Below are 19,972 nucleotides of genomic sequence, written 5' to 3'. Positions count from 1 at the left end.
ATGGATTTATATAGCCCTTCGTACATCAGCTGATATCTCAAAGTGCTGTACAGAAACCCAGCCTAAAACCCCAACAGCAAGCAATGCAGGTGTAGAAGCATGGTGGCTAGGAAAAACTCCCTAGAAAGGCCAAAACCTAGGAAGAAACCTAGAGAGGAACCCGGCTATGTGGGGTGGCCAGTCCTCTTCTGGCTGTGCCGGGTGGAGATTATAACAGAACATGGCCAAGATGTTAAAATGTTCATAAATGACCAGCATGGTCCAATAATAATAAGGCAGAACAGTTGAAACTGGAGCAGCAGCACGGCCAGGTGGACTGGGGACAGCAAGGAGTCATCATGTCAGGTAGTCCTGGGGCATGGTCCTAGGGCTCAGGTCCTCCGAGAGAGAGAAAGAAAGAGAGAAGGAGAGAATTAGAGAACGCACACTTAGATTCACACAGGACACTGAATAGGACAGGAGAAGTACTCCAGATATAACAAACTGACCCTAGCCCCCCGACACATAAACTACTGCAGCACAAATACTGGAGGCTGAGACAAGAGGGGTCAGGAGACACTGTGGCCTCATCTGAGGACACCCCCGGACAGGGCCAAACAGGAAGGATATAACCCCACCCACTTTGCCAAAGCACAGCCCCCACACCACTAGAGGGATATCTTCAACCACCAACTACCATCCTGAGACAAGGCTGAGTATAGCTCACAAAGATCTCCGCCACGGCACAACCCAAGGGGGGGGCGCCAACCCAGACAGTATGACCACATCAGTGAATCAACCCACTCAGGTGACGCACCCCCTCCAGGCACTAGATTTAGCTTATTCATCACATTGCCTGGTTGGAGCTCTCCTTGGTTCTGTAGGCTTTTAGCTGCATTTATAACCTAATTATTAGCTTTGTCTAACCTTTCGGTCTCTTCTCCTTGCAATTCGACTTAGCTTTGAACAACACCACCTATCACACCTGGTATTCCCATTCCCAATGCCTTTTAGGTTCACTTGAAAACAATTCAAAAGTAGTCTCTTACTGACCCAATAGGATCCTGACCCACTGACCTGAGACAGCTGTGAGGAGATGCAGGGATCAGAAATCCATCCTCCCCTAGCTCAGCACAGGATACTACAACATGTTACAGTATATCATCTTCAGAATGTATCTATAATCAATCAACTGGTAAATCAATCAATATGCATTATGCAGCATATGTGTTATGTTTTGGTTAGTTATTGTTCCCTTTGCTGTTCCTCAGAGACTGAGCAGTTTGCAAATTACGCAAGTGCAAGCAATAGCCTCTGCTTTGGCTCTGTCAATTTCCATAAATGCTTAGATCAATGTATATAAGTGCATCCGCTTACTCGTTTACACGGGAGCATACTGGCTTGACTCCAGCTTTTGCACCTCTCAATTCTCCTGAGGGGCAGTGATTACAATAGTGCAGGGTTGAGTGACAGTATAGTCTACCCTCTCTCTTCCACTAGCCAAGTGTGTATTGTCTACATGTTGGTTCTCTCATATAGCATCCTTCCCATTTTCTCACTCTCTTTACCTGTTTCTCATTCTCAGTCTCTCATTGTGACAGTAAATCGTTGAGTTACTATGAATGACCATGTCCCGGTGCCTTAGCAACTGGAGATCAAATGGACCATAGAGACCATGCAGTGTACACAGACACACCATAGGGCCTTCACAGAGCATTGTGAGTGCAAAACATGAAGCTACAGGTGTAGGATCTTAATTTGTTCGCTTATGTTGCTGTGAATTTTCCTGCACCGCAGGAAATGCAGTTGAGCTTTGTGATTTACATAAATTCACTGAAAACCCACACTAACACATGGTTGTATTAACAGTATTGCACTTTTCATGTAGCCAAAATGTGGTCATCTATTAGCCTAACAGCCGATCAAGCAACATTATGGAGTAAACGTTTAAATCCTGTTGCAGCAAGATTGTTTTGTTGTGACAATCCTGCTGTACTGACCAATTATGTGAGATGAGCTAGTCAGGGAGTCGATTAGTTGTTATTAAATCCTCATTAGGCCCAGTTTTGGTCAGCAGGGGCAAACATAACACTGATCTCAGAGGAAAAACATGTTGACCGCCTGTCCTTATCTTTTGCTCCAGTAACTTTGGTTTCCTCCTATGTAAATAATATATATAGAAGGAAGAAAGGAAAGAGAGAGAGAATCAGATTTTTATATCCCCTTTGGAGTCTCTTTTGTTGGTGCTGGGTGACAGAAGAGGTGGCAAGAAGGACCTCATTATCACCTTTCTTAATAAACACCCAACCTCACCTCTGCCACCTCATACACCCTCCTGCCATGCTGGAGGACATGCAACGCTTCCACTCTATATCCCACTTGACAAGCAGAAATATTACCTAGGTATTACAGTGGGGCAAAAAAGTATTTAGTCAGCCACCAATTGGGCAAGTTCTCCCACTTAAAAAGATGAGAGAGGCCTGTAATTTTCATCATAGGTACACTTCAACTATGACAGACAAAATTAGAAAAAAAAAACAGAAAATAAGATTGTAGGATTTTTAATGAATTTATTTGCAAATGATGGTGGAAAATAAGTATTTGGTCAATAAAAAAAGTTTATCTCAATACTTTGTTATATACCCTTTGTTGGCAATGACAGAGGTCAAACGTTTTCTGGAAGTCTTCACAAGGTTTTCACACACTGTTGCTGGTATTTTGGCCCATTCCTCCATGGAGATCTCCTCTATAGGGCTGTTGCTGGGCAACACAGACTTTCAACTCCATCCAAAGATTTTCTATGGGGTTAAGATCTGGAGACTGGCTAGGCCACTCCAGGACCTTGAAATGCTTCTTACGAAGTCACTCCTTCGTTGCCCGGGCGGTGTGTTTGGGATCATTGTCATGCTGAAAGACCCAGCCACGTTTCATCTTCAATGCCCTTGCTGATGGAAGGAGGTTTTCACTCAAAATCTCACGATACATGGCCCCAATCATTCTTTCCTTTACACGGATCAGTTGTCCTGGTCCCTTTGCAGAAAAACAGCCCCAAATCATGATGTTTCCACCCCCATGCTTCACCGTAGGTATGGTGTTCTTTGGATGCAACTCAGCATTCTTTGTCCTCCAAACACAACGAGTTGAGTTTTTACCAAAAAGTTATATTTTGGTTTCATCTGACCATATGACATTCTCCCAATCTTCTTCTGGATCATCCAAATGCTCTCATGCAAACTTCAGACGGGCCTGGACATGTACTGGCTTAAGCAGGGGGACACGTCTGGCACTACAGGATTTGAGTCCCTGGCAGCGTAGTGTGATACTGATGGCAGGCTTTGTTACTTTGGTCCCAGCTCTCTGCAGGTCATTCACTAGGTCCCCCCCGTGTGGTTCTGGGATTTTTGCTCATCGTTCTTGTGATCATTTTGACCCCACGGGGTGAGATCTTGCATGGAGCCCAAGATTGAGGGAGATTATCAGTGGTCTTGTATGTCTTCCATTTCCTAATAATTGCTCCCACAGTTGATTTCTTCAAACCAAGCTGCTTACCTATTGCAGATTCGGTCTTCCCAGCATGGTGCAGGTCTACAATAGGTCTACAATTTTGTTTCTGGTGTCCTTTGACAGCTCTTTGGTCTTGGCCATAGTGGAGTTTGGAGTGTGACTGTTTGAGGTTGTGGACAGGTGTCTTTTATACTGATAACAAGTTCAAACGGGTGCCATTAATACAGGTAACGAGTGGAGGACAGAGGAGCCTCTTAAAGAAGAAGTTACAGGTCTGTGAGAGCCAGAAATCTTGCTTGTTTGTAGGTGACCAAATACTTATTTTCCACCATAATTTGCAAATAAATTCATTAAAAATCCTATTATGTGATTTTCTGGATTGTTTTCCCTCATTTTGTCTGTCATAGTTGATGTGTACCTATGATGAAAATTACAGGCCTCTCTCATCTTTTTAAGTGGGAGAACTTGCACAATTGGTGGCTGAGTAAATACTTTTTTGCCCCACTGTACATGGTGATTAATGCAGTGCCAGTGTAGCGTCGATGTAAGTAAATGCAGTTACATACAGTACCTTTGTATGTGAAGCAGATGTAGTTTATATAACTAGATGTCTGTACCACTACCAACCATTCTTGTGGACAGATATTAGTGCAGTAGTACTCATGTTGCTTTCAGACATGGCTCACATACTTCCAGTGAGCACTATATTAAATGAACCTGTCTTAAGTTTGGAAGGCAATCTGAGGGAACTTAGACTGACCTTAATTCAGACACGTGGCTACAACTACTAGTCTTCCTACTTATGAAAGGGGACATTGAGGCATCCTGTGCCCTTGGACTTTTGATGACTTGGCCCTTACTGCCTGGATTTGCGAGAGGGCAAATAATTTAGATTCGTTTATTGATCGATCAAATTGCTGCTCATGTAAGGATGTAAATAAATACTTAAGTAAAACATGTGTTTAAGTGGTAAGGATGATGAGAAATAACTTTGTGCAGCTGGGAGAGAAGGAAATGCATGACTGAAAGCAGTTTGATGGGGTTTTGGGACAGGTAGGGTAGATGTGGGTTTGTTCAGGTTAGAAGTGGAAGAGGGAGCTGCTGGATGGGAATGGGTAGGAGGTTTCTTTTCACTCAGCCATGGCTGTGGGTTGTAATGTATCACTCCACGTCACATAAGAAACACAGCAGTGAGTTTATGTGGAGGGAGAGCTTTGAAATCAATATCATGCTAGGCTTTTAAAGTGGACGTGTCAGCTTTAACGTGAGGAGCCTACTGACCATACAGACACCCAGCCAGCTACCACGACCTTCAGCTATCTGGGATGAAACTGCTCTTGAGTTTAGAAGGAGATCCATTCTACTTGAAAGTGCACCTACATGGAAAGTAGCTATACGTCTACATAATCACCTTAGAGAGACAGTGTGGCTGGGACGGCAGCTTCTAACCACCACAGAGTGAGTAACAGATCCAGGCTGAACAGAAAAGAGCAAGGCTGGTTGCTCCTTAGATGGCTGGAGCGATTAACATGAATTAGTTGGGCACAGACCCTGGTAATTAATGGAGATAGAGACGGAGGCATCCTATTACACAAAAGACATGCTGCATGGCTAACCTTGCAACACTTTAACAGGAAGTCATCTAGGTTTTAAGGAGATCCACACGGAGACTGGCTTGTCTGGAGGGCTGTGGCCGAGATAGATGGACATATTGCTTTATCAAACAACACCTGCTCTTAGTCTACCATGTGGCATAGTACATTGAGGTTCATATGTGTAACTGTATGAACACATGATGCACATGTAGGTGAGCATGTGCATGATACACATCGACACAGTCCAACTCCAGTAGGGAAATGCACAAACCAATCAAAAGCTGGTCACTGGGATATCTAACACAGCTCTTTCCCCCAAAAGAAGTGGAGCAGGACACCCCTTAAAAAGCACTGGGGTTTGTCCCTGCGCTCCTGTATAATTGATTTCCCAGGCAGAGAGGAATGAGGCACCCAGCTAAAAGCACTCAAACTGGGGCAAATATCGAGGCAGAATTACAGGCCTCTCACGCCACCATTACACTGCCAAACAGAGAGGAAAGTTACACTCACTTGTTCTGCCTTCATCTACATGATAACACTGGCTCCAACAACCTTTACTCTGAACATACACCCAACAGTCATCTGACAAATCCAAAACACCAAAACTATTTGATCTTCATGACCTTCAAAACCAGGTCGCGGTTGTAAATGAGAACTTGTTCTTAACTGGCCTACCTGGTTAAATAAATACAAATTTTAAAACACAAGATTTTCTGTCTTTCCAGTTTCATCCTGAATGGTCAGGCGTGGTGAGGGAGTGTTTATTCAGTTTATTCATCACCTTTGTCCATTAGCTATACATGCTGGCATAGCCATTACCTCAGCCAGACCATACCATCTGACATGGGGGTGTCACTCAGATTTATCCCACTGAAGATATAACCCATATAAGACTGTTCTGTAATGTTGAGCTCCCCCCTGTTGACACACTTGCCCTACTTAAGGGCAACCCAGTTTTCACAGAAAACACTAATGTGTGGCTCTCACATAGCACTATGATTATTGAATGAACATACCTGTACATGTCTTCCAATAGCGTAGTCTCATTGAAAAGAAAATAGATTAAAACAACAGTGATTTAGCTAAGGTTTGATTGAGATTGTTTTGCATTTGAATGTTAAGTCAAACTGAATGTGTTTCTTGCTCCGTGCTAATTGGTGGAGACATTAGGGACAGCAGGCAGGGTGACAGCCTGTAGAAGAGCATGATTATGGACAAGGGAAATGAGGCTTCACTGAGGGAAGCAGGGATATCCTCAGAACTCTGTCAACAATGTGACTAGAGGCTTTTCAACAGATTGTCATGTTTTTATCTGACATAGGCTTATTATGTCAGAATTCCCTCAGATTTGTCTGATGTTTATTCCCCTGTTCATGTTCATAAGAGTATTTATATTAAGTGTGTATGTGACTTAAAAAATATGATTTAGTATGACAAATATGATTTAACCAAGATAGCCACACTGTATACTGTACAGCAGGATGCAACTCCCACAACAACATCACAGGGCATGCTTGTGGACAATAACACACACCTACTGTATGTAGTCACTTTCTATTGGTATGTGTGGCCACGATGATTACTGATGGATATAGGCCTGTCTGCTCCAAGACCTCTCCAACATGGTTTATAACTCCATGGTGTCCCCCTCCCAGAGTGCAAATAACCTTGATGTGACCCTGGACAACACTCTGTCGTTCTTTGCAAAAATCAAAGCAGTGACTCGCTTCTGCAGGTTCATGCTTTACAACAGCACAGGTCCTAATCCCGTCTGGACTACTGCAACTCAATGTTGGCTGGGCTCCCCGATGTGCCATCAAACCCCTGCAATGTAACCAGAACGCTGCAGCCCGCCTGGTGTTCATCCTTTCCACGTTCTCCCATGTCACCCTGCTCTGCCGCACACTCCACTGGCTTCAAGTCAATTGCCACATCAGGTCTCTTGGCCCTCCAATCCCTACGGGAGGGCAGCTCCCGCTCAGCCCAGTCCAAACTCTTCTCTGTCCTGGCACCCCAATGGTGGAACCAGCTTTCCCCCGAAGCTAGGACAGCAGAGTCCCTGCCCATCTTCCAAAAACATCTAAAACCCTAACTCTTCAAAGAGTATCTTAAATAATCCCACAACACCCCCCGCTTGGACCCCCTCCTCACCTCGACCCATTTAAAAAAAATAAAAAGCATTTTGTGATCTAACTCTTGCACTTGATTTTCCCCTCTTACTAGCTCTGGCTTTGCTGTTAGCTACTTTATTGAGGTAAAATGTACTTACTATGACTATCTTAAGATGAATGCACTAACTGTAAGTCGCTCTGGATAAGAGCTTCTGCGAAATGACTAAAATGTAAATGTTTGATTGGTGTGGGCAGCAGTGATGATGAGGAATGGAAAACTGGCACTGAGCACGGGGATCACTGACACACATGGCCTAGGCAAATGTTTGTCATGTCTGTTGCCGGGGGAGTCCATAAGCAGAGAGGGATGACGTTAAACCCAGGCCATTGAATAGCATGATGAAGCACTGACCACTGCTTCCTTATAATGCTCACTTATTGCTATCCCTTCTGTATCTCATCATTTACTATGGTGTTTAGTCTGCCTACATATACTGTCATTCATGTTACAGTATGTTATGCCTCTGTGCTTGAGTCTCAGTAATCATAAGGGCTCTTGTGCTAAGTTAGTATACATAATTCAAGAATCATTCTCTATCATTTCTGTCCCCTCGTCAGAATAGAGGCTTTCATAGTCGATGTGAGTAATTTACCCAAGGTAAGGCATTAGAACAGTTGGAACAGAGCCACATTATGTGTTGGCACTATCAAGTCACGTTATTTAAAGTGTTTTAGATAACTTAGAGCCAAACTAATTGATAGACGGTTTTAGTAAAGGCTGTGCCTTTGGTGTTTGTACATGGCTGGCTTGAATAATATATAGTCAAGATGTGCAAGTTCTCCTTATTCTTCTTCCTATAGTTTCAGATGACTCAATCTGTTGTGGTTTGTGTATGAATGGATTTGTATAGTTCATTATAGTGCTGTAAATGCTACATATACATTCTCTCTTTCCGATGTGCACAGTAATAGAGGAAATCAGTTAAGTGGGAACGCCTGTTTCATAGCAATAACCTTTTCATGTTTTATCTCCCATCAGAGACTGCAGCAGGTGAGTGGAACAGGGAGGGAGGTGGTGGTGGAGCTCTGAGCTAACTCAGCATTCTGAGGCATCACACAGCTTCGGCAGCACATGTTCTGTCTCTACTGTCTCTACTGTCTCTACTGTCTCTACTGTCTCTACTGGCACTCTCAGATCATACTCTGACAGGGTAATCTAATTACAACCTAAAACTAAAAACACCCAGCAAGCATTTCAACCTTGGATGCATACCATGGTTACCAATGGCTGTTACTGGGCTAACAAACGTCTTCCAAACAAATGCTCAATCAATCAGTTCAACATGACTTCCTTTTTACAGTATAAAGGATCTGGTGTAGGCTGTTTGTTGATTTGTTGGAGAGAAAACCAATGTAGTCATTTTCACATTTGCATGACCTTGTCACTAAATGTGTATGTTATATGAATTTTGTTTCTGGACTTGACTGTCTGTGTAGCATTAGTTTCGTTCATTGCCGATATAATATACTTTTTAATGAATGAAAGCCACTTATGAAATCAGCCGCTGATTAAAATGTTTCCTTTATGGGCCTCCTGGGTGGCACAGTGGTCTAAGGCACTGCATCACATTGCTAGCTGTGCCACCAGAGACTCTGGGTTTGAGCCCAGGCTCTGTCACAGCTGGCCGCGACCGGGAGGTCCATGGGGCAACGCACAATTGGCCTAGCGTTTTCCGGGTTAGGGAGGGTTTGGCCGGTGGGGATATCCTTGTCTCATCGTGCACTAGCGACTCCTGTGGTGGGCCGGGCACAGTGCACGCTGACCAGGTTGCTAGGACCAGGTTGCTAGGTGTTTCCTCCGACACATTGGTGCGGCTGGCTTCCGGTTGGATGTGTGCTGTGTTAAGAAGCAGTGCGGCTTGGTTGGGTTGTGTTTCGGAGGACGCATGGCTCTCGACATTCGTCTCTCCCGAGCCCGTACAGGAGTTGTAGTGATGAGACAAGACAGTAACTACTAACAATTGGATACCACGAAATTGGGGAGAAAAAGGGGGTAACGTTTAAAAAAAAATATATATATATAAAAAAATTGATTAATTTATATATATTAATTTATATATATTTTTTTACCTTTATTGTAGTTAACAGGAAGTCATGCTAAGACCAAAGTCTCTTTCACAGATGAGCCCTGTATACACATCAATATTAACATCAATATAGCAAAAGCAAAACACATACAGGATGATGATACAGGAGGGGCAGGAGCCAACTGTGAATGAGGCCTTAGCTGTTTATGTTGTCGGTAGTTACATTGGGATGTGTCTAGTTATTGACACTGTTTTTAAACTGTCAGTCCAGGCCCTTCTAGATCTGCAAGGGCACTCACACGAAGGCTAAGCATCTCATGTACTAAAACTTAGATGGACAATTATTAGGCAAGGCCTGTAACTTGATCCCTACATGGTAAAAAAAAACATGATGTTTTTTTTAAGGTAATTTACTGGCAGCCAAGCAACCTGTAAGTTACTGAAGAAAACGGTACAGTATGTTACCGTAAATATAACAGGATTTTTTAAAACCCCACAGAGACAGTCCTTGATTCACAGAAAACAACCTTGTCCACCCTCATCATCAGCATGTGAAAAGGTCACCAGTGTTCTACTTTACAGAAGCTCTTATCCAGAACGACTGGATAAGTAGTGAGTGGATACAGGTTCATATTGGTTCAAAGTGGTGTCATGGAAATTCAGTACTGAGAGAGACTTGGTCTTGGTCATTTCTTCAAACAATCATCTTTATTTTATATTGATTAATTATTGCAATAAGGTCACGCCCTGACCATAGAGAGCCCTTGGTTCTCTATGGTGTAGTAGGTCAGGGCATGACTTCTTGACTGATTTCTATGTTGGTTCTAATATGGTTCCCAATTAGAGGCAGCTGTTTATCGTTGCCTCTGATTGGGGATCATATTTAGGTAGCCATTTCCCCACCTGTGTTTTGTGGGATATTGTTTGTGTTTAGTTGCCTGTCACGTCATGATGTCACGGTTCTTTATTGCTTTGTTTGTTTCACGGAGATTAAAAATATGTGGAACTATACTCACGCTGCGCCTTGGTCCGCTCATTACCGGACTGACAGGCTAAGAGTTTAGCTTTCACAGATGATGCACAGTTTTTATATAGCTGAAACCAAGATTGCTTAGCCAGTCACTTCTAACCTTCCCATAAGCCACCTTGGTTATCTACACAGGATGGTCTTTTACTTAGTTTCCCAGATGCCAGTAAGATGAGACAATGAGGCATTGTTCTTAACTCTTCCAGGCTCTCTCTATTTCGAGTCACACACACTGCATCTTGTCTACAGAATGCTATTTTTTATCACCAGCACAAGTCAATTGTCAGCTTCAAACTATCTCTAGTAGAACCCATGTCCTCAACTCCCAGACTAGCTGCAGGGTGCTAGAGTGGAGACCATAAAACACAGCATTAGCAGGACAGAAATATCTTACTGTTCGTTAAGTAAATAATTGTTACATAGCCAACAAATAAGGTGAATACATCATTTTTGCCTCACACTGGTCCCCTGTGGGAATCAAACCCACAACCTTAGCATTGCAAGTGCCATGATCTACCAACTGAGCCACAAGGCACCGAACTTGTTTTCTCTCCTCTCTCTCATGTAGATTCATGCCTAATAACATATAGGAACACAAACTCAAACAAACACACATTACATAAAAAAACACACTATATATATAAAAAAAACATAAGTATTGATCTAAAATTACACATACTGCATGTCATGCACACTCATAAACAGGCAATGCAAATACATTGTCACAAACGCATACAGTAAGCACAGAGAAAGGCAGATGGATGGAGGGAAAGGTCGTTACATAAGAGAACGTGACATGCTTTCATCTCTAGGAGGCATGAGTCTAAAAGGGAGAGTGTGGGAGGGGTTGTAGGAGAGAAGGGTCTGGTTGCAGTTTTATTTTGTTTAGCATTGACTCAATGCTGTCTCCTACACTTACAATGGCACTGTGACAGAAGCATCTACAGATATAGGATCTTAATTTGAGCCAGTTTTCTACAGCAGGAAAATAATCTTGCAGCAACAGGAAATTTGAGTTATTATGTGTATTATAACTAATGGACATTTTTTGCAGGGGTTGATGCATTTTTTGAGAGGGCAAATCATGTCTGAAATGCCAAACTTTAGAAGCCTTATTAATACTAAAAAACACGACAAGTTTGCATTTCAGCAACAAAAGAGTGATCAAATTAAGATCCTACATCTGTAACTTACTTCCAACATTTCCTGATTAAGCATTTGATATACTTGACATGTACATGCTTTCTGTGGCGCAGTCTACGTTGCAGCCTTTTAACTTAATTATATTGTGTATTTACTATCTCAATGCATCCTGTCAAACAAACGACATGCTTGCGATGTTGTGTATTGTTAGATATTACTGCACTGTTGGAATTAGGAACACAGGCATTCTGCTCCATCCGGAAGAACATCTGATAAATATGTGTATGAGACCAATACAATTTTCAGAGTAGAACCCACAGCAAATCTAAATATTTTGTGCACAATACCATTGATTTAATTCCATATTGAATGTTAATATCCATGCAGTAATCTCCTTAGTGGTTGTGTCCTTACACTAGCAGGTACAGTACACTGCCAAGTGTCATACTCAGACGTACATACATTATTTATTATGGTCACATTTCTATCTTTATTCATCGCTGTCCATTAAGCTTCCTATTTAGTGGTGTTGTTGTTAATTCAGTTCCATGTAGCAGAGTCTTGGTAGTGAAGCTGCTGGGTGTTTATTTCCCAGCAGTATGGCTCCTATAACCATCTCTGATGAGAGTGTGATGTGTTCTGACAGAAAGGCCTGCTGATTGGTTTCCTTGGAGGAAGGTTATATTCTCAGTTATAAACTCAGCATTGTCTTTGACTCCCTCCCACTGAAGGATGAGGCCTTGCCAGCCTAGACACAAAGGGAAAAGAACCACCCTCTCAAAGCTGAGAGGTGCAGTGCAAATGCTTGCTTGCTCTGGTCAGTCTGCAGTGTAGACATTATGTTTGGGTCGGCGTCAGTTCTGTGCATGGGATTGTACTCTATGAGTGGGATTGTAGGTAGGTAGTCCTGTGTGAAGGCGTTTCCTTCACCTGTAATGCAAACAGGACAATGGCTCATGTTCAGCACTTCTAATACTTATTTGCTCCAAACCGGAATGATACAGATAAAGGATCTTAATTTGATCCCCCTGTTGCACGAGTGCTTTCCCTCAATGCAGGACATTTAAAATGTGTAGTGTAATTGAGGTTGAAAGAAGGTTTCTGAAGGTTGTCATTTCCACTTTGAAATTTCAGACTTGATTTTCCCTGAAAAATGTATCAATCCTTACAAAAATGTACATGAATTATAATCCACATAATAATTCTAATTTCCTGTTTCTGAAGGATCTTCCTGTTTCTGAAGGTTATATTTATCTTCCTGCTGTAGCAAATTAGCTCAATTTAAGATCTTACATCTGTATGTCATGCATTTTTAGTTATTTTTACTTGCCTATTACAGTGGTGGAAATTTGACTCCCTAATGGTTCATTCAAATGACTTCCTGGCTTTCTGTAACACTGATTTATCACAACTCAACAAGCTAACCACACATCTATTACGGAAACACCCCCACATCCAAACCATGACAACATACAGTAATTCACTTGAGTGTGTTATATTGCACTTTGCCTCTCATTTATAGTAAGACACTCGCTCATTAGTTTTCTGTAAATGTTGCTGATACATGTTCTGTTGAGAACACCAGGGAAAATATCATTCTGCTAGCATCTTCCACCAAATACATCACAATCTGCCTTGGATGATGTTTACACACTCAGCCATGCATGCTAACAAGCACATGCTCTCACACACACGCTCAGATACATTCATGCATGCACACACATTGTTTGTGCTGCAGGTCAGAGGTAAGAACGAGGAAGGGTGGCTCTCATGTTGGCTTAATGTATTGTAATATGAGATTAGAAGTTTGTCTCAAGACAAAGCTTTTAGAGAATGCATTTAGGATACAAATTGCGCACATGCCATGATACCACTCTGTCTAGAAGTTCCTCAATGATGTGTTGATCCTTTCCTCTATCTATACTACACTGCTGTTTCTATGTTCAGTGCCAGCAGTCTGTAGCCAGTCATGGAATAAACATAAAGGAAAGGTTAGTCAACGTTTTTCAATGATAGCTGTTTCATTTCCTTTCTCTGGAGAGTTCAATTTGACTCATGGAATTTGTGTTAACGGCTCAAGTTCCTTCATTAGTGAACAATATGATACTTTTCCAATGTTCCAGGTTTTCCTCTTACAGCTGCATATCGTACTTTATTAGTAACGATGTTGCTGTATTGATACGGATAGTTGATCATGTTGGAGAAAATGTTGGATGTTCTGAGAGCAATGTCACATGGACTTAGATGTTGGATATTCTGCACAGGAAGTTGACAGCAGTTTGTATTAATTCTCAGTCCAATGACAGGCCTCAGTAATTAAATCCATCCAGGGATGCTGCTGATCTATTTTCACACCAATGAAATAATGGAAGCAAGTCTGTCACCTTTGCTGGGCTTGTGAGAGAAAATGTTGTGGTGACAAGGACAGTAACAGTCTCTTCTCTTCCTTCTGGCCTTACCACAACCTGTCTTCATTTCAGAAACCCAACCAGAAGGTTATTTTTATATGGAGGACAGGACAGATGGAAACAGTCAGAGTGTGAAAACAAAGTCATTGAATTTCATTTACACTTGTGGATTGAAGTGTTATTGTGGTTGTTGTTGCTGCAGTGGTTTTCGTGGTTGTTGTTATTGTTGTTGCTGATGTGGTTGTTGTTGTTGTCAATGTCTAGTGTGTGTTGCATGTGTGTCAGAATGAGAGTAAGAGTGTGAATGAATGTGTGTGTTTCTAAGAAAGAAATCGCAGTGGGCTTTTCGTCTTTCAGACGTCTTTCAGGCGTCACCCTCCCTGTCATGTGTGCCGTCATCTCCAGGCCTCTGCTGCATCAGGCAGGTGGAGGTGGCATATCTAATGTACCCTTTTATCAATTTCATTAGCACACATTGCAGAAGGGCCTGCAGCTTGCAAAGCCTTCAACAACAATAGGCCTGATCAGAGTGAATGGCTCTAGCACAGTTTCTTTAAAAGTAATGACGTTCTCTCAATTTAATGAGTCAGTCAGACTGTCTGTATTGTCTTTTCTGTCTCTGATTCTCTATCTGATTGTATCAGTGGAACACAAGGTACATTTACTACAGTGAATGAAACCTACTGGAAAAGGGCACTGCATAGGTTTAAGTGTAAAGGCTTAACTAGAATATGTTTTTGTGCCTTTTTCCATTATACAAGCCTTTCAACGGTCACTGGAGGTTAACGAGACCACTTCATTTCTCAACACCCCGGTGTGCTTCTTTTGTCAATGAATCCTTTCTCCCGAGAGGTTGTTGTTGTTATTGTGAGTATCAGGGTTGTAAGGTGTGCCTGTCTTATACTGTTTGGAGTTGAAAAGATCAATTTGATTTACCCTTTATATTGACATTGCTTTGGCTCAGTTTGTTAAAAGTCAAGGATGTTGGAAGTTGTGTACCATGCACAAAAAGAACTGTCTTGGAAAAATAACCTAATTGTCATTTGTTCTTCTTTAATGGAATCACTAAGCCCTTCATGTCCAGGTAGGACCCTGGCTCTATCACTACTGTACTGTGGCTGTTGTGTATGTGCCTGGCAGCGCCTGCCTCCTCTCAGACCTGGACCTGTTTAAAGATACAATCCGGGATCTTAAGCAAAACAAAATCTTAACATAGTGAACGAATTGGATTTGTAACATAGCACACGAATTGGATTTGTAACATAGCACACGAATTGGATTTGTAACATAGCACACAAATTGGATTTGTAACATAGCACACAAATTGGATTTGTAACATAGCACACAAATTGGATTTGTAACATAGCACACAAATTGGATTTGTAACATAGCACACAAATTGGATTTGTAACATAGCACACAAATTGGATTTGTAACATAGCACACAAATTGGATTTGTAACATAGCACACAAATTGGATTTGTAACATAGCACACAAATTGGATTTGTAACATAGCACACAAATTGGATTTGTAACATAGCACACAAATTGGATTTGTAACATAGCACACAAATTGGATTTGTAACATAGCACACAAATTGGATTTGTAACATAGCACACAAATTGGATTTGTAACATAGCACACGAATTGGATTTGTAACATAGCACACAAATTGGATTTGTAACATAGCACACAATTTGGATTTGTAACATAGCACACAAATTGGATTTGTAACATAGCACACAAATTGGATTTGTAACATAGCACACAAATTGGATTTGTAACATAGCACACAAATTGGATTTGTAACATAGCACACAAATTGGATTTGTAACATAGCACACGAATTGGATTTGTAACATAGCACACAAATTGGATTTGTAACATAGCACACAAATTGGATTTGTAACATAGCACACAAATTGGATTTGTAACATAGCACACAAATTGGATTTGTAACAGCACACAAATTGGATTTGTAACATAGCACACAAATTGGATTTGTAACATAGCACACAAATTGGATTTGTAACATAGCACACAAATTGGATTTGTAACATAGCACACGAATTGGATTTGTAACATAGCACACGAATTGGATGATGGAGCATCACTTTAATATTCCAGTGGTGTTAAGTGGAGTAATGCAACCCAATCAGTCTCTTCTGGCAGCAGCAGCACTGCTGTCAGCCCTAATCTATGGGCAGCAGTGTATAGCGGCCTATACATTAAGGACTATGCATTAAAACACCATTCAAAATGTATGAGGTGGCACTGTCACATATTATCGTTTGGGCCAGATGCCATGGTGAAGACAGTGCCCTCCCGGAAATAATACCTTAAGTGCTGGTGCAAAAGCTGACCCAGAAACAAGCTTTCCCCTGTACAGTACATAACATCCCCCTCGGTCCCTCCCCTCCTCCCTGCAGGCCCCGCCAATACTAGCAACTCCCTTACCGGTGGAGCACCACAGTTTAGGTACACACCCTTTCATGTGACACTCAGTTAAGAGTACTGACCTAGATGTGTGTTGTAGAACTGAAGAGAGCTGTGGGGGTGCTCTAGTGCCCTGTTCCTTCACGTTTGTATTCTAAGCTCCCTCGCTTATAATCTCTCTCTCTCTCTTTCCCTCTCCCTCCTTCTCTCCCTCCCGCTCATCTCTCCCCTGCAGTGGATAGCCTTCGCCTCCCTGTTCTTCATCCTGGTTTCCATCACCACCTTCTGCCTGGAGACACACGAGGCCTTCAACCCCATCATCAACCGGACGGAAATTGACCTGCTGGACAACAGCACGCGGGTCTACCAGGAGACTGAGACCGTGGTCTTCCTCACCTATATTGAGGGGGTCTGTGTGCTGTGGTTTACATTTGAGTTCATAATGCGAGTGACGTTCTGTCCGAGCAAGCTGGAGTTTTTCCGTAACACCCTCAACATCATCGACTTTATTGCCATCATGCCCTTCTACCTGGAGGTGGGGCTGAGTGGGCTCTCTTCCAAGGCGGCTAAGGATGTACTGGGTTTCCTACGCGTGGTACGCTTTGTCCGGATCCTCCGGATTTTTAAGCTGACTAGGCACTTTGTGGGACTGCGTGTCCTGGGTCATACACTCCGAGCCAGCACCAATGAGTTCCTGCTCCTAATCATCTTCCTTGCCCTGGGTGTGCTCATCTTCGCCACTATGATCTACTATGCTGAAAGGATTGGTGCCAAGCCCAATGACCCCCGAGCCAGCGAGCACACGCACTTCAAGAACATTCCTATTGGATTCTGGTGGGCGGTGGTGACAATGACAACCCTGGGCTATGGAGACATGTACCCTCAGACATGGTCTGGCATGCTGGTGGGAGCGCTGTGTGCTCTGGCTGGTGTGCTGACTATCGCCATGCCAGTGCCTGTTATTGTCAATAACTTTGGGATGTATTACTCCCTGGCGATGGCCAAGCAGAAGTTACCAAAGAAAAAGAACAAGCATATCCCCCGCGCCCCACTTCTGGGCTCCCCCAATTACTGTAAGTCGGAGGTAACCTCACCTCACCACAGCACGCAGGACGACACATGGCCCCTGGCCCCACAAGAACCACCAGAAGAGAGCTTAGAAATAAACAGAGAAGGTAGGAAAACTTTCTGCCAAATGTCCATCTGAATCTCAATGAAAAGAAAATAAATGCTCAAAGAACTGACTGAACTCCCCTGCCTTCACACCACCTCCTCCTTCTCCTACTCAGCCTCCTCTCTCCACCTCCTCCTTCTCCTACTCATCCTCCTCTCTCCACCTCCTCCTTCTCCTCCTCATCCTCCTCTCTCCACCTCCTCCTTCTCCTCCTCATCCTCCTCTCTCCACCTCCTCCTTCTCCTACTCATCCTCCTCTCTCCACCTCCTCCTTCTCCTACTCATCCTCCTCTCTCCACCTCCTCCTTCTCCTACACATCCCCCTCTCTCCACCTCCTCCTTCTCCTACTCATCCTCCTCTCTCCACCTCCTCCTTCTCCTACTCATCCTCCTCTCTCCATCACCTCCTCCTTCTCCTACTCATCCTCCTCTCCACCACCTCCTCCTCCTCTCTCCACCTCCTCCTCTCTCCTCCTCCTCCTCCTCCTCCTCTCCCACCTCCTCCTCCTCTCTCCTCCCCCTCCTCTCTCCACCTCCTCCTCCTCTCTCCTCCTCCTCCTCCTCCTGCTAACTCACCAGTCAGAAAAACAGCCATTCTCCACACCAGGAGCCATTGAATGTGGAGAGCCCCTACATGGCAGTATGTTGACCAGTGACCACTCCACACATACAAATATATTATCAACTCCACTGCCCACTCGCCAGACATTATCAACTCATACCACACTAGACCAAATCTCATACCACACCAGATCAAACCTCATGCCAGATCAGACCAAACCTCATACCATACCACACCAGACCAAACCTCACACCACACCAGACCAAACCTCATGCCAGATCAGACCAAACCTCATACCATACCACACCACACCAAACCTCACACCACACCAGACCAAACCTCATACCACACCAGACCAAACCTCATGCCAGATCAGACCAAACCTCATACCACACCAGACCAAACCTCACACCACACCAGACCAAACCTCATGCCAGATCAGACCAAAACACATACCATACCACACCAGACCAAACCTCACACCACACCAGACCAAACCTCATACCACACCAGACCAAGCCTCATGCCAGATCAGACCAAACCTCATACCACACCAGACGAAACCTCATGCCAGATCAGACCAAACCTCATACCACACCAAACCTCATGCCAGATCAGACCAAACCTCATACCACACCAGACCAAACCTCATGCCAGATCAGACCAAACCTCATACCACACCAGACCAAACCTCATGCCAGATCAGACCAAACCTCATACCACACCAGACCAATCTCCCCCTCAACTACCTTTTCATCTCTACCCTGACCAGTTTAATGCAGTGATAAAAACACTAAAAGTAACACAGTGGCACATACAGTAGCCAGCCATCCCGACCACAGATGTTAAATAGCCTCTTTCCTCCACTCAGATGGAAAATACATCACAATTTATGAATCACACATAAGACTATCACACCCATGCATTTATGATATTTCCTAGTTAACTTATCTGCTTGTGTGCTGTCTCAGGAAAAATACTGCAGTGCTGTGAAACAAGATTAAAGCCTGCAGACATATTGTTCATTTGGCTGATTGCCAAATGTATTTGTATGATGCCAAGGCCAGGTAGCAGAATAGGAAGCTTTTCAGAAACATATACTGTATATATATATATATATATACAGTGGGGAGAGCAAGTATTTGATACACTGCCAATTTTTCAGGTTTTCCGACTTACAAAGCATGTAGAGGTCTAAATTACAGACCTCTACATGCTTTGTAAGTCGGAAAACCTGAAAATAGGTACACTTCAACTGTGAGAGACGGACTCTAAAACGGACTCTTAAACAAAAATCCAGAAAATCACATTGTATGATTTTCAAGTAATTAATTTGCATTTTATTGCATGACATAAGTATTTGATAACCTACCAACCAGTAAGAATTCCGTCTCTCACAGACCTGTTCGTTTTTCTTTAAGAAGTTCTCCTGTTCTACACTCATTACCTGTATTAACTGCACCTGTTTGAAGGCATTACCTGTATAAAAGACACCTGTCTACACACTCAATCAAACAGACTCCAACCTCTCCACAATGGACAACACCAGAGAGCTGTGTAAGGACATCAGAGATAAAATTGTAGACCTGCACAAGGTGGGGATGGGCTACAGGACAACAGGCAAGCAGCTTGGTGAGAAGGCAGCAACTGTTGGCGCAATTATTAGAAAATGGAAGAAGTTCAAGATGACGGTCAATCCCCCTCGGTCTGGGGCTCCATGCAAGATCTGACCTTGTGGGGCATCAATGATCATGAGGAATGTGAGGGATCAGCCCAGAACTACACGGCAGGACCTGGTCAATGACCTGAAGAGAGCTGGGACCAGAGTCTCAAAGAAAACCATTAGTAACACACTATGCCGTCATGGATTAAAATCCTGCAGCACACGCCAGGTCCCCCTGCTCAAGCCAGCGCATGTCCAGGCCCGTCTGACATTTGCCAATG

General features: G+C 43.2%; 1 protein-coding gene across 3 annotated transcripts in view; it reads left to right on the top strand.

Annotated features, from left to right (window-relative positions):
* The window catches only part of LOC118393957 (potassium voltage-gated channel subfamily C member 1), a 41,172-nt gene that overhangs the window by 1,746 nt on the left and 19,454 nt on the right, over positions 1 to 19,972 (top strand). For all 3 annotated transcript variants that reach the window (XM_035787198.2, XM_035787195.2, XM_035787196.2), the window contains exon 2: positions 16,528 to 17,467. In XM_035787198.2, coding sequence (XP_035643091.2) covers positions 16,528 to 17,467 — 940 coding nt within the window. The remainder of the gene's footprint in view (positions 1 to 16,527; positions 17,468 to 19,972) is intronic.

Source organism: Oncorhynchus keta, chromosome 14 (genome assembly GCF_023373465.1).
Source record: "Oncorhynchus keta strain PuntledgeMale-10-30-2019 chromosome 14, Oket_V2, whole genome shotgun sequence".
In the NCBI taxonomy this organism is placed as follows: Eukaryota; Metazoa; Chordata; class Actinopteri; order Salmoniformes; family Salmonidae; genus Oncorhynchus; species Oncorhynchus keta.
Note: the sequence above shows the minus strand (reverse complement) of the source record. Positions and strands in the feature narration are given on the sequence as shown.